At 33.1% G+C, this 15,371-nt stretch overlaps 2 protein-coding genes across 2 annotated transcripts; both read left to right on the forward strand.

The window, feature by feature from the left end:
• Positions 1 to 412: 412 nt before the first annotated feature.
• Positions 413 to 3,018, forward strand: LOC110711025. Its single transcript, XM_021889394.1, has 6 exons — positions 413 to 874; positions 976 to 1,078; positions 1,403 to 1,458; positions 2,117 to 2,224; positions 2,337 to 2,438; positions 2,562 to 3,018. Exons 1-6 carry the CDS (start codon positions 503 to 505, stop codon positions 2,610 to 2,612), a joined length of 792 nt encoding a protein of 263 aa, XP_021745086.1. The 5' UTR covers positions 413 to 502; the 3' UTR covers positions 2,613 to 3,018.
• Positions 3,019 to 4,009: 991 nt separating this feature from the next.
• Positions 4,010 to 12,191, forward strand: LOC110711017 (subtilisin-like protease SBT5.4). The gene is made up of 11 exons (XM_021889382.1): positions 4,010 to 4,172; positions 4,333 to 4,439; positions 4,577 to 4,677; positions 5,316 to 5,480; positions 7,036 to 7,147; positions 7,256 to 7,817; positions 8,091 to 8,197; positions 8,588 to 8,848; positions 9,374 to 9,488; positions 9,818 to 10,004; positions 10,276 to 12,191. The coding sequence occupies exons 1-11, from the start codon at positions 4,083 to 4,085 to the stop codon at positions 10,821 to 10,823; spliced, it is 2,355 nt and encodes a 784-aa protein (XP_021745074.1). The 5' UTR covers positions 4,010 to 4,082; the 3' UTR covers positions 10,824 to 12,191.
• The last annotated feature ends 3,180 nt before the right edge of the window (positions 12,192 to 15,371 follow it).

Here is a 15,371-nt window from a genome sequence, read left to right on the forward strand (position 1 = left end):
TAATATTATTATCCTTCAAAAAAAAAAAAAAAACGAAAAAAAAAACTAACATTATTATCAGGCAATTTATTAAACATGTACTGTACTTGCATGGTTGTTGCATCACATGCATGACTTTTTCTCTTGAAAAATTTGGATGAAAATTTAGATGTTTAATAATACTACAATAATTAACTTATTCATTTTCTCTAATTATCGATGGTAAATGTATTGTACCCTGACTAATCCTCTAATATATTTCTTAAATTACGTGCCTAATCTAAATAATGAGTTGCAAGTAAAAAGAATAAAAGTAACAAAATGCCTCACTCCAAAGGCCGCGTGTAATAATTTAAGTCTATAAGACGGGTGCTTGTAATTAATTAATTAGCATATGTACGGAGTATAAATCAACTAAGACAATTTGATTTAATTTCTTCTTTTTGCTCAACACACATCCATTATATTCCTTCTAGTTCTACCTACTATACTCTTGGAATTTCCTTAGACCAGCATCATTCAAATGGCTTCAGACTCTGATCTCTACCAGAATCTGATCTCGACCGACTTCGAAAACACAACGGCATTTGCTATTAATGCTTGTTCTCCGAACTTGGTTATGGCTACTTCTGTTAATACATCCATTTTGTCTTCCTTTTCAAGATGTTTACCTTTCTTCATCACACATACCGCACCTTCTTCTAAGCCGACTAATCCCTCGACTATTGATCAGTCTAAGTGTGAGTCCGAGTCCGAGTCTGAGTCTGATTCTATCGCTCGTAAGTTTGATGATGAATATGAAAGGACAAAGTTGGTTAATATGATGAAAGCTGGTTTTCAGCTCTTATTTTCCGAAGTTGATGACAAAAGTCAATATACCTCTCTTGGAATAAAGGTAAATTCTTTACTATTGTAATTGATCGTCATTTGACATTTACACTATTCATATACGAGATTTGACTTAAGTTCTTTAAAATGCGAAACAACTAATAATAGGTTATATTGGAGATTGATCATGAACAAATTCAAGAGGAACTTGAAGATTCAGCCAAGGCAACACCTTGCGATGCATCTCCGACATATAAATTGGAAGCCGAAGGTTCGATCTAAAAATTCTAAATGCTACTACTTCTATCTCTTTTATTAGTCTGATCATCACGTCGGAGTTTTGTTATTGTTTAAGAGTAAAGTCGTGATCCGTCTAATTAATTTTAGCATTAAAAAATAATTCAAAATCATTAAATCACAACCGTTTAATTTTAAAAATTGTGATAGTCGTTTTTCTTGTAGAATTTTCTGTGATCCCGTATAATTATTTGCACAATATGTTATTAGGCAAACTTAAAAGAAAAAGGGGCAAATGAAAGGTGTACGTAGAAGGATTTCAACTACACTCGTATTACATATTTGTGGTTGCTTGCAGATGCAATTGGATTAATTTTGGACTATGCAGGATTTTGGATATATAGTTGCTCCTCTGTAAGTTGAGCATTATGTAATTTGATTTTGGTTGAAGATTTTGTCCACATTTAATTTATTAGGTTTGATTTTCCGTTATTTTTGGGTTTAAACATTAAATCTCGCACTTATTTAAGTATACCAATAGGTTCATCAACACATAATAACTCATAGATTGTGGCCATTGCATATATAGTAAACTAACTCAGAGGCACGTACCAATAAAGTGTTAACTAAAGGTAGGAGTTTGAATCTTACTAAGTGAGCCGAGGGTGTTTGGGGTCGGGTAGGGTGATCAGCTCTTATCCTCCCCTCTATTCCCAAGTGCCTAATTCGCAAATACTTGATCAAAAATAAGGGTTGAGGTCAGGTCAAGATAGATCTTCCTTATCGTAAAAATAAAATAAGAATACAAATAGTAAATAGACACAGTGATCACTTATTATATTAACTCAAGTTTAATGGTCAATAGATTTGATAATATATTGAAAAGGTTGATGATCCATACTCGATACAATAGCTTAAAAGAGTAAATTTAAGAAATTATTGCACCTTCATTATTAGTTTCATAGTATGAATAACATTGACGCATTTTGTATACCTAAAGTTTATTATGCATCATTTATAATGCAAATTTAAAGACGTTAGGGCTTGATTTTTGTTGGTTTTTGTAACGTAGGTACTAACCGATGAACTCGTAACTTCATCGGATGAGAAGACATCCTTTTTAAATCTTTGTGGTAGAAATACAGAAGAAAGCAATCAATCAAGCAGTGGCTATGCAGAGGTGATTATATACTTCGTACTTTCTTCGTGTATTTTTTTTTTTTTTTTTTTAATTTGGACTCATCATATCATATAACAAGATGATGAGAGCCTTTTCTTTTTTTGAACTTCAGGTGGTGTTTTTTGCACTCGTTGAAGGTCTAATTGATGATAAACTCATTTCTGATAGTGAGCAACTGAAGAAGTTTTTGAAAGATCTTAGCGAAAAAAAAATGGTAGGAACTGGATATCGAAAACACAACTTTTTTTAGCAAGTAGTGTTTTTGAGTAATAATTTATCAATGTATGAATTGAAGTGTTTTCACCCTCATTAATATTCGATTATACCATTTTTGTAGGGAATTTGGTCAAAGGTGCATGCTACATGTTCAAGTGTTGCCGAGAATTAACCTTGTTCTCATTAGGCAGTGTTATGCACAGCTTGTTGGTGGCTCGACGTACATACATCTGCAATAATCATATAAGATTAATTAGCACATGATGTTAAAGGACTAGCTCAAGTTAGGGTAATATAAAAGTTACGGGCTCAAATCTTATCTACCGTTCCTTTCAAATAGAATATTGAAAATGCATGGAGTATAGGGGGACCGAAATAAACTTAATTTGTATAATTAATACTCCGTATAAGAATATTTTTGATACTACAAATTACTCATCATATATATATACTCGATTGGTTAGCTACTAAAAGTAGTGCAACTTTTTTTTACTTTTTTTTATTCTTAATTTTATTACCCAATTTCAAAGTTTAAAATATGATTGGACTAACTTTTACAAAAATATACTGTAAATATGATATACTCCCGAGTCCCATTAATTGCCTCAATAGTTGATAATAGTGACAAAAGATATATGTGTAAAATCACCAAACGCTACCTTCTTTCGAGAAACGAAGACAGTGGTAATAATGAAGAATAATTAAGAATTTTTATTTATCATAAATATTTTCTCAATAAATATACATTTGGGTATAAATTCTTTTGACATATTAAAAGGACGACATGAAATCACATGCTTTAAACAATATTGGGAAATATTTAATAAGCGTGAGCATGGCATGGCGTGGCTTGTTAAGTCACAATGACAATTTGTATGGTACTTTCTCCGTTCTTTTTTATTTGACCCACTTTAATTTTTATACTATTCAACATCTCTTTTTTTACCGTCTTTTGTGAATTATATGTAAGGAAACATACTCATGTGGGATATTGTTAGATTCGTCTCAATAGAAACTATCATAATATATAACTTTTATAATTTTTACTTATGGAGAATTAAAATTATTGATCATTAAAGTTCTGCATTCGCAAGCGTGATAAATGAAACAGGTCAAGTAAAAAAAAACAGAAGAAATATGTATTATCTTGGGCCAGGTTTACTCGTAATTTTCGTAATTTTGCATTGTATAGACGTACGATATACTCCTTCAAATTTCTTTCCTCTATAACGTCCAATGCAAATCATTGGCCTTATATATATAAAGTATTTTTTTTTTTATCAATTGATCATAAACTAGATTATTCATATAATTACATGGTTACACCAACCACATATAGAATGTTGTAGAGAAAAATGTGGATAAAAATTGCAAATTTAGTTGAAAATGTCTTTATAATATAATTTGTCAATATAATCACCCACTTGTAATAATTTGGAATAGCAAAGAATTTCTCCACCCCTTCATTGCTAATTTCTGTGCTATGTAATTAAGGTATAATTAATTATCTATCTATAAATTAATCATACTCCTTACTATCTAAACAAAATTTTAAAAGGGGTACAAATATTAATCATCCTCATTTGTTTTAGATCGATTGAAAAAGAAAGGGAAAGAAGAGAAGGAAGGATTTTGTTCAACAATGCAAATTCCAATGCTTTTACAACATTGTCTCTTATTATCATCACTTCTTTTTTCATTACAACAATTACCTACCTATGCTGCCCCTAAGGTAAGTCATCAATTTGCCTTGATCGATCATCTTCATCTTCGATCTTTGACTAAGCATATCGATTGAATTCAGACTGAGACATGCATAAAAGAAAAGTGTGACGATTAAAGAAAAATGTAAATTTAATTTTAATCATTATTATATTCTTTTTTGCATGTAGTTTTATATAGTCTACTTGGGCTCTCACCACGCAGAACCTCGTTTATTAGCCAGTCCCGAGACTATTACAAAGTCCCATCATGACTTGATTTCTTCTGTATTAAGGAGGTATAATACAAATGTGTCATATTTATTAATTGTATCTTGCCTTAGATCTTTTATTTACTTGAAAAGGGATAATTAATTAATTGTTGAACTTCAATTAATTATCCTTTGGTTTGATTATGTTTGCATACATGGAACAGTGATTCTGTATCATCTTCAGAAAGGATAATATATTCTTATAATAAGATATATAATGGCTTTGCTGCAACATTACACGAAGAAGAGGCCAATGAGCTCTCAAGTAAGGCATAGATGAATCTAAATATATACAACATCCGCTCGGTTTTTTTTTTTTTTTTTTTTTTAATTTTTTTTTAATTATTATTTTTTTATTTATCATCTGACTTTTGCTTTAAATCTAATAGTTCTCTCTTTTTTACTCACGCCTTACCCCCTCGTTTCTATTGGTATATTAAAGCCCCGTTTGGTTTGATGTAAAATATTTTCATGAAAAATGATTTTCACATTTTTTTTTTTTTTGGGCTTGTGAAGGGTGGAAAACAATTTTTACAATGGTGGAAAATTGCATCCTTAATGATGGAAAATATTTTTTCCTTAACAAAACAAGGGAAACCACATTTTCCTCCCTTTTCCTTACCTCCTTTCTATTTCCCCTCTCATCCATCCTCACATTCCTACTCCTATTTTTTTATTTTTCCTGAACTTTTCTTGTATGCAATCAAATAAAGGAAAACTAATTTACAATTTTCCTTGAAAATGTGTTTTCCATAAAAATTAATTTATCATTGAAAATGTTTTACATCAAATCAAACAGAACCTAAATAGTAAAATTAAATTAATGAAGAAATTATTTAATTTAAGCTCATTCTAAAAATATTTTCATCTAATTTATTAATGCATGGTTTAACTTTCATGTAGAGCATCCAAGTGTTGTATCAATATTTGAAAGTCGAATTCTTGAATCGACAACGACTCGATCAGCGGATTTCTTAGGATTACATTATCCACCTTCCAACCTTGAAGATTCAATATGGCATAAGGCAAACTTAGGAGATGATATCATTTTAGCAAACATAGATTCCGGTAAGTTTTGCGTTGATCCAATATTATTTTTTGTTTCGTTTTGAGAGCATACGAAAAAAGTTTCTAAAGACATATTTGATTAATATTACATGATTCGTTTTATAATCATTGATTTTGGAAGTACAACACAGTACAACTTTGTAAAATATACAAGTCAAAAAAAAAAAAAAAAAAAAAACTGATAGTAATATTGAACATAATTAAATACAAGTATAAAGTAAATACCATACAACCTTTTGATTATTTTGTAATAATATAACCTTTTGGGGTATTAATTTTAAACAAGACATAACTGAATGCAACCGGATAAACAAGTTACCACTGCCACGTGTCGTCGCTATATGATTGGCTTAAATAAGTTTTTAATTTTTTTTTATTTTCTCTCTCCTTCCCCAAACACCACCACTGCTCCACCCTCTCTCGCCATCCCCACCACCACTGTACTACTTCGTACCATCATCACCACCAGAACCGACCCTCCCCTTCCCGACCACAGCTGCCAACCCCCACCACCAAGCCGAAACTCCCACATAACCCACCAACCAGCCTCGATTCCACCCCCACAGCCCCCATTCCACCTCCCCCGACCACCGCAGCCAACCAAGACCACCAAAATTCCCACAAACCCTACCATTCCACCGACGAGCCGCTACCACCAGCAGCCACCTCACGAACCGCTGCCACCAGCCACCAGAAACTCCCACACAGCACACTTCACGAACCCAGCAGCCGCTGCTACTACCTCTTCTTGCATCCGCATCACCAATTCCCCAATTGCACACCAAATCACAAACAACGCCACCAATTGCCACCAATCCGCCATCCCCATTCAGCAATTCGCCACCAATTTTCAACCTTTTCGCCTTCCACCATTGATTTTGTTGAGATTTGTGATTGATGGTGATGGCGGGCATGATGTGTGAAGAAGAGAGTAGGGTCGTGGAGGAGAGTAGGGTCGGGGGTGGTGCCGGTGGTCGGAGATTAAGGATGGGCGAGTAGGTAGGCTCGGGGTGGGGGAGGTGGGCTTGTCACCGGCGGCTAGCGGGGGGAGGGGGCTGGACATGGAGGGGCGTCTTTTTTTTTTTTTTTTTTTGTATTTTGTAAATCAATTTAAAAAAAATAATCAAATTTTAATGTTTAGACAAATTACATAATGATACGTGTCAAAGGTAACCTGTTTTATTTTTTGGTTACAAGTTTTTTGTCTTGTTTAAAATTAACTTCCCCAAAGGATATATTATTATAAAATAATTCAAAGATTGTATTATTATAAAATAACCGGCCAAAGGTTGTATTATTAATGGCAATTTTTCCTAACGATTTTTGCAATAATAAAATGAATGCATAAGGGTGTTAGATAAAATTATTAAAAGTAGAAATATTAACGTACATGAATAAACATTAATTACAGCGATTGATGTGTGATTTTGACACATATTATTCTAAAATTAATACCATTTTAGTTAGGAAGTATATTAGAATGTTAGATGATCTAATGCCTCGAGAGCTGCATGACACTTGATTTTTATGTACTATGTATTGAAATTTGAGATAGGTGTGTGGCCGGAGATTCAAAGCTTTTCTGATGATGAAAACTATGGCCCGATTCCCAAAAAGTTCAAAGGAGCCTGCGAAAATAAATATGATCCGACATTCAAGTGCAATAGGTCATTATATCATCAACTTTACTTCTTACGGAGTACAATACTTTTTACTCCTGTTTTTTTAAATGTCTCATTTTGATTTATTTTTGTAAAAAATTCATGTAAATCCAGGAAGCTTATAGGAGCCAGATATTTTTACAAGGGCATGGAGAAGCATAGTAATATACAAGAAAATTGTACCTTCAATCAAAAGTTGAGCCCTAGAGATGACACAGACGGGCATGGCACCCACACCCTATCAACGGCGGGAGGGAGTATCGTCCCATACGCAAGCTGGGGAGGACTCGCGAATGGGACAGCTAAAGGAATGGCACCGAAAGCGCGGTTGGTGGCCTACAAGACGATGTGGAACGTTCAATGCCCAACATTTAAAACCACAGGAAGCAATGAAATAGATATAATGGCTGCTTTCGAAGCTGCTATTGATGATGGCGTTGACGTTATAAATTTTTCTCAAGGATCAATTAATAGTGCTTATCTTGATGATGCTGCAGGAATAGCTACCTTCCATGCCATGAAGAATGGCATCCTCACTATTGTTGCTGCAGGAAATAGTGGGCCGAATGCCGGGACTGCTGCAAATAATCATCCATGGGTGCTATCTGTTGGTGCGTCTACTATTGATCGTGTTTTTTCTGCTCACGTTCTACTCAGCAACAATCAGAAGATCAAGGTATGTATGTATATGCACATATATTTATATGCTATATATTGATTGATGTGATGGTTAAACTTGTCCGTTAGAAAACATGATAAAAAAAAAACGTGTCAACTGAAAAAAAAAACAGAGAAATTGTACTTATAAAGAAATCCTAAGCCTCTTATTACCTAACTTGCTTTGACAATCATAGAATCATAGTATCAAGTGGGTAATATAATTATTCTAAACTCCTTTTCCCAAAATTTAATATGGAGTAATAAATTAAAATTAAACTATTTACTGCAGGGTACACGGTTTTATGATTTTGTAGCAAAAGTTGACGTTCCTAGTGAATTGTACCCACTAATCACTGGTGCAGATGCTCGCATATCTGGTGCTAATGTTAGCGATGCGTAAGTTTAATTAATCTTCTTCTTCTTAACTTTTTTTTTCTTTTTTTATAATTTTGAATAATTATGTTAAAACCCACCTCAACAAAAAATTGAAGCTGTTGGTTGAGTCCCTGACATACCCATCGCTTAACATTTCATTTTTAAAGGAGGTGGTGGATGAGATTCGAGCTCGTAACCTTCTTGTTACATTATCTTTGATACTTTGTTAAAGGATAATCTCAACCAAAAACTTAATCCGATGGTTGAGGCCTAGTAATAGATTTTATATTGTATCACATTGTATAATTATTGGATTGTTAAGCTAGATTACAACTTATTAAAATTGCTAATACAAAACATATGTTATTTCTTTTTATGATCGATATGATATGCATGTGACGTTGGATGTAGATCATTATGTCAAGAAGGAAGTATCGATGTTGCGAAGGTGACTGGAAAGATTTTGGTATGTCGCAACGCTGGAAGAATTGTTGGAAAAGATGAAACATTGGCTAGTGTTGTAGCTAGAGATGCTGGGGCTGTTGGGATGATCTTTGTATATGAAGAGAAGATAGGAGATGGAGATGTCTTTCACCAATTTCATGCAGTCAACACTATAGTTCTTAGCTATAAAGACGGCGAAACTCTTTTTTCTTATATTAACTCTACAAGGTAAGATCAATTTATAACGCCTACCTCATTTCCTGTTTTTGGGCATAGATATGGTGTTACAACTTAAGCTATATATGTTTATTTCACTTCAGATTTACAGATCAAACCGAGCCATGAGGTAGGTTTTTTCTTTTTATTTAACTAAGTTAGCTCTTGGATATGTATGTAATTGATGCTAGTACGGTGGAAGATCATGATATATACTTCCACTGATTTCTTTTACTTGCAACAAAATTTATAGTCTGACACTTTTAGGAGGTGACTAATGAAGGTAAACAAACGATTTTAATCAAAATAATCATTTTAACAACGAGAATAGAGAAGGGTTAGGTACTATGTGTAAAAATTATATTGATTTAATTTGTTTGTTTACATTGTATAATTTTGGCCTCAAAATGCATGCAACAAGGCTGTATTGCAAGTAAATAAAAATCAAAAATTAGAATTAAGAAGGTGAGACGATTATATTTAGTTTTGTAAATAATATATGAATATCAAAGAAATAAAGATTGCAATTTGTAACAGGACTCCAACCGCGTCAATCAGTGGCGTAACAAATACATTGGGAGTAAAGCCATCTCCAATCATGGGTTTTTTCTCTTCGAGGGGTCCAAACCAGAATAACCCTGGTATTTTAAAGGTATACGTACTCATTATTTTTTTTGATCTAATTATTACTTCTTTCATTCCTATTTGTTTGTCTCGTCGAAATGTATTTTATTAAGGATTGAACCAAAATATAGGAAGAAGGTAAGAGTATCTTCGTCTTTTATACTTTTATTAATGTATGCAAGCGGGGTTAACGGTGGAAACAGAGCAATCTTTAAGGGCCATCTTAGAAAGGAATATGGGGCAAACAAATAGGGACAGAGGGATTCTATAATAAATTCATTCATAAAATGGATTCCTTAGCATGCACAATATAGTTATTTAAAGTAATTTTACCTTGTGCATATTCATCTACTACAGCCTGATGTTACAGCTCCTGGGGTAGATATTCTCGCTGCTTGCCCTCCAGAAATCTTTCAAAATTCTTATTGCATGTTAACCGGAACATCAATGGCTAGTCCTCATGTTACTGGTATTGCGGCTCTTATTAAGAAGCTACATCCTGATTGGAGTACAGCAGCTATCAAATCAGCAATCATGACTACAGGTATGTTGTGTACACAAACTACATGATATAAATATATAATATGTATATAAGATAGCAATTACATACGGTTTATGGATCTGGTTCGGTAACGTAGAACCGATTTAAAGTAAATCACTATACACATATAAGTCAAATTTTGAATCCATAATATTTTAGTAGATCAAGTTAAATTGGATCAAGTCGGGTCAGTTGAATTTTTAACACCTTATTACATATATTGTATGTGTAAGGAACCTAACTTTCGATTGTGTACCATGTAATAATAATGCAGCAAGTCCCCTTGATAATGAAGGGATGCCTATACGTGACAGTGACAAGATAAGTGATGCTAACCCATTTGCATACGGGTCGGGCCACGTTAAACCCAATGCGGCAATGGATCCAGGGTTGGTTTATGACATGAACCAATATGATTACCTAAACTTCCTATGTGCATATCCTCCTGAGAGTACAACTCTTAAAGAATTTAGCCAACAACATTCTTACAAATGCCCGCGCTCCTTCAACATCTTGGATTTCAATTATCCTTCCATATCGATCGTAAATTTTACCGGCAATGCGATAGTTACTCGGAAGTTGAAGAATGTTGGACAACCTGGAACCTATGTTCCACGCATTGAGCCGCCACCCGGTGTCTCAATTGTGGTGGAGCCTAAGACTTTGGTGTTCTCTCAAAAAGACCAAATCATTATGTTTAAACTTATCCTTACAGCGGATATCAATCATCTCTCCACTGACTACATTTTTGGAAGTTTGGTGTGGTCTGATGCTAAACATGTTGTTAGAAGTCCTATTACGGTCAAGGCTAAAAATAGGTAGATAGTTGTCTGTAGTATTTGGAAAAATTCATGGGAATAATCCCACCTTTTGGCTGTTCATTTTTAATAATCCCACCTTTGAGATATTTTTTAATAATCCGACCTTTATCCCCCATTCTTTTTTAATGGTCCCAACCGGTCATGTAATCTGTTATAGCAGGTAACATGACACGTGGCAGCCTGTGAATGGTAAAAAAAAAAGCAGAAAAAATTAAATTAACAAAAGAAAAAAAAAAAAAAAAAACAGCCAGCCACCAGGGAGCTAGCCCAACCACCAGCCCAGGCCAGCCCCCTACCGCCAGTACCTGCTCTGGCAGGGGCGCCAGCGGCCGTCGGCCTCCCTCCCCTTCCCCTCCTGCTTCATTCTCTCCTTTCTCTTCCTCCATGATCACTCCATCACAACCACCACCTGGGAAACGGCCGAACTGAACTCCCTATACTACCCACGTCCATTTTCGTCCTGGCAGCCACTCCCTTACCTTGCCTAAGCCCCGACAACCACCCCTCCCCCTGCCTTACCGCCGAAACCACCCTCCTTCCACAACCACTTGACCAGAACAGACCCCCTCCCCAGCCCCACCCTCGAAATCGCCCCTAACTCGAACCCCCCACTCCGAAACCACCCTAAACCCTCACCCTAGATAGCCCCTAACTTGGTTTTGGAAGTAAAGAAGGAAGGGGGTTCGATTTCCGTTACCCTCAAAGGTGAACAAGGGTTTTGGGGATGGGGGTTGAGGGGCAAGGTGGCTACGATGTAAGCTTCGATCTGGTGGTCGGGGCTGGTGGAGGAGGTGGCTGGGGCCAGTGGACGACGACAGCGGTGGCTGGGACTTGTGGAGGAGGTGACTGCCGGTTTTTTTGTTTTTTTTTTTTAATTTTGTTTTTTAATTTAAAATTTTAGACAAATTGTATAGTGACACGTGTATTTTAAACCAAATTTTTTTTTTACCTCTTCTACTGGTTACTGGTCACCCGAGACCATTAAAATAAAGGGGGGGGGGTAAAAGGTCGGATTATTAAAAAATATCTCAAAGGTGAGATTATTAAAAACGAACGGCCAATAGGTGGGATTATTTCCATGAATTTTTCCATAGTATTTTTCATTTACAATGTTTACTAGTACACTCCTTTAATTTCTATCCTACTATATACTTTGTATATATTAGAATGTACCAGAACCCGAGCTAGTGCGCAAGAAATACTAGAACTAACTATGCGCACGAAATTAATTTTAGATATATTGTAGTATTTGTGGCAATTCAGATGTAAGGAATAATGCATGAAAATAAAAAGAATGCATTATGTAAAGACCAAGCCCTTGTATTAATTATTACTTCTGTTAATTTTTAGTTATAATAAAGGGGTGATATATTTATGAGACATAAAAATTTCTTTGTTGTATTGCAACCAAAAAATTAACAGAGATAGTAGAAAATCACTTGTATGTTGTATTGTCTGTTGTCTATTGTCTAACCATCATAAACAAATTTGAAGCTCCTTTTTTATACTTGTGTGAAGATTCATATCATAGCATGTAAAGAGTAGATCAAAGTTTTACTTATATTAACAGGATATTTTTGACTCATGCATGAAGTAACATCATATCAAGGTAGTTAATGAAAAATAGTACATATTATTAATGATTTGGAAAATGATCCCTTCATTTAATGATTTGAGCCAGTGGCGTATCCAAGAATTTGGAACAGTGAGTTCGGAATTCATTTAATGATTTGAGATTTTGAGCTAATAGTCTTGTCGAAAAAACATTGCTCGTTAATAAAAGACTAATTTTTGAAAGAGGCCAACATACATGTTGATGCGTCAATCATCAACACCATAAAAAATTTGAATGGTTCACATGAATGCGGAAGGTGTTCGGGATCCTTTAACTTTTGTTATAAATGGTCTAGTAATTAGTTCCCAACCTAACAAGTCGTACAAACAAGGTCATGGACTTAATAAAATTAGCAAATGTCCATATGTATGAATTAACAATAATGATCCTACACATCACTAGGTGACCAAGTTTATCACGTCACAAAGAATATTTACCATCATTGTTTGCTAATTTCAGATTAGTGATATCATACTATGAGACTGAACAAATTCGCCATACCTTACAAACTTGCTAATAAGATATAAGATGAATGGTAAGGTATATTTGATTCAATTTTCGTTCGCGGTTTCATTCAATATAACAACTGTTTTTTTTTTTTTTTAATCCATACCTTATAGAAAGTACAAGATTACTCTTATGAATAGTGTGCTGCGCATTTACATGTTTACTCTATGTAATATGTATTAGTTTTTATTTTGGCTTCATTAATGATAGTTGTCTTTTTTGGTTTTTTCCTTGGTTAATGTTAATTGCCTTTTTTTTTTACAATTTCGAATAGTGTACGGACATTTTTACCCCTAAAAATATTTGTTTACATATTTTCCGTCATTAATGTAAATAACAGTGGAAAAGCTCCTTAAACATGGCTAGCTAGATATACCTCATTTCATGCCTGTCAAATTTATTTCCTTTATTACGCCCAATGCAAATCACTGGCCTTATATATACAGAGTATTTTTAATTAATTGATCATCAAGGATCATAAACTAGTTTATTCATATAATTATACCAACCACATACAGAATTTTAAGGAGAAAAATGTGGATAAAAAATGCAAATTTAGCTGAAAATTTCTTTATAAATTGTCAATATAATCACCCACTTGTAATAATTTGGAATAGCTAAGAATTACTCCCTTGCTAATTTAAGAGCATGCACTATGTAAGGTAAAATTAATTAGCAATAAATTAATCATGGTCCTTATTATCTAAACCAAACATAAAGGAGAAAATTAAATTTAATGAGATACGTATATTAATCATCTCATTTGCTTAAGATCAATTGAAAAAAAAGGAAAAAAGAGGAAGAAGAATTTTGTTCAACAATGCAAATTCCAATGCTCTTACAACATTGTCTCTTATTAACATTTCTGCTTTTGTCATTGCAGCAATTACCTACCTATGCTACCCCTAAGGTAAATAAGTCATCAATTTGGCTTGATTCATATATAATAAGCGTGTCTATTAAATTGAGATAGGCGCAAAAGAAAAGTGTGAAGATTAAATTAGGAAGACAATAGTATAAATTTAATTTTGATCATCGTTATAATCTTTTTTGCATGCAGCACTATATAGTCTACTTAGGTTCTCACCACGCGGAATCTCGTTTATCAGCCAGTCCCAAGACTATTACAAAGTCCCATCATGACTTGATTTCTTCTGTACTAAGAAGGTATAATACATACAAATGTGCAGAATTTATTAATTGCATTTCGCCTTACATCTTTTAATAACTTAGAAGAGATAATTTATTGCTGAACTTAATTCAATTATCCTTTAATTGATTTGATTATGTGTACATACACAGTGTTTCCGAATTATCTTCAAAAAGGATAATCTAATATATTATATAAATAAAGTAGGCATTTTTGGAGAGCATACGGAGCGCCACGTAAGAAAAGGAATTATTTCGACCAATAAGAAGAAAGATTTGTATTTTAGTTTTGAATTTAAAAATTATGTTGCCACATAGATAAAAGTAACGAATTAGATTTGATATATCCAAAATTTTAATGCCACGTAGATTATAATCCACGAATTAAATTATTTTAATGAAAAAAAAAATAAAGTAAAAATATAAGAAAAGATAAATTTATTAATTCAATACTACGAGTATAAGAATTCCAAAAAAATACACTAAGAAATATTTAAATGATAAACGTTTATAATAAAGTTTAATACCTATCATTATAAGATAAATTTTGAGATTATTTATGATAAGAAATACAAATCGTTCGTTAATTATAATTAAATTAAAATTTGTGATACCTACCATTATAAATTGACACATCATACGACACAAACAAAATTTTGTATCAATAAAAAACCCCATCAAGCGAAATTTGTGTTAGTAATTTTGTGTTAATTTTTAATTTTTATATCTAGATATGATCTAAACTTAATTTTTTTCAAATCTAATATATATATAAATAAAGTAGGCATTATTGGAGAGCATTCGGAGCGCCACATAAGAAATATACTTATTTCGACCAATAAGAAAAAAGATTTGTATTTTATTGTTGAATTAAAAAATTATGCCGCTACCTAGATAAAAGTAATAACGAATTAGATTTGATATATCTAAAATTTTAATGTCACCTAGATTATAATCCACGAATTAAATTATTTTAATGAAAAGAAATAAAGTAAAAATATAAGAAAAGATAAATTTATTAATTCAATACTACGAGTATAAGAAATCCAAAAAAAATATACTAAGAAATATTTAAATGATAAACGCTTATAATAAAGTTTGATACCTATCATTATATGATAAATTTTGATAGTATTTATGATAAGAAATACAAATTGTAAAATTTGTGATACCTACCAATATAAATTGGCACATCATACGACACAAATAAAATTTCGTAACAATAAAAAAAAAAACCCATCACGCGAATTTTGTGTTAATTTTTGGTCATCAATAGAC

Source organism: Chenopodium quinoa, unplaced genomic scaffold, assembly GCF_001683475.1.
Source record: "Chenopodium quinoa cultivar QQ74 unplaced genomic scaffold, ASM168347v1, whole genome shotgun sequence".
NCBI lineage: Eukaryota > Viridiplantae > Streptophyta > Magnoliopsida > Caryophyllales > Amaranthaceae > Chenopodium > Chenopodium quinoa.

Coding starts and splice junctions, on each gene's coding strand:
- LOC110711025 (XM_021889394.1), top strand. CDS start 503: ATGGCTTCAGACTCTGATCTCTACCAGAATCTGATCTCGACCGACTTC. Junction 1,079..1,402: donor ATATAAATTGGAAGCCGAAG/GTTCGATCTAAA, acceptor GGTTGCTTGCAG/ATGCAATTGGATTAATTTTG. Junction 2,225..2,336: donor CAAGCAGTGGCTATGCAGAG/GTGATTATATAC, acceptor TTTGAACTTCAG/GTGGTGTTTTTTGCACTCGT.
- LOC110711017 (XM_021889382.1), top strand. CDS start 4,083: ATGCAAATTCCAATGCTTTTACAACATTGTCTCTTATTATCATCACTT. Junction 4,173..4,332: donor CTACCTATGCTGCCCCTAAG/GTAAGTCATCAA, acceptor TTTTGCATGTAG/TTTTATATAGTCTACTTGGG. Junction 10,005..10,275: donor ATCAGCAATCATGACTACAG/GTATGTTGTGTA, acceptor ATAATAATGCAG/CAAGTCCCCTTGATAATGAA.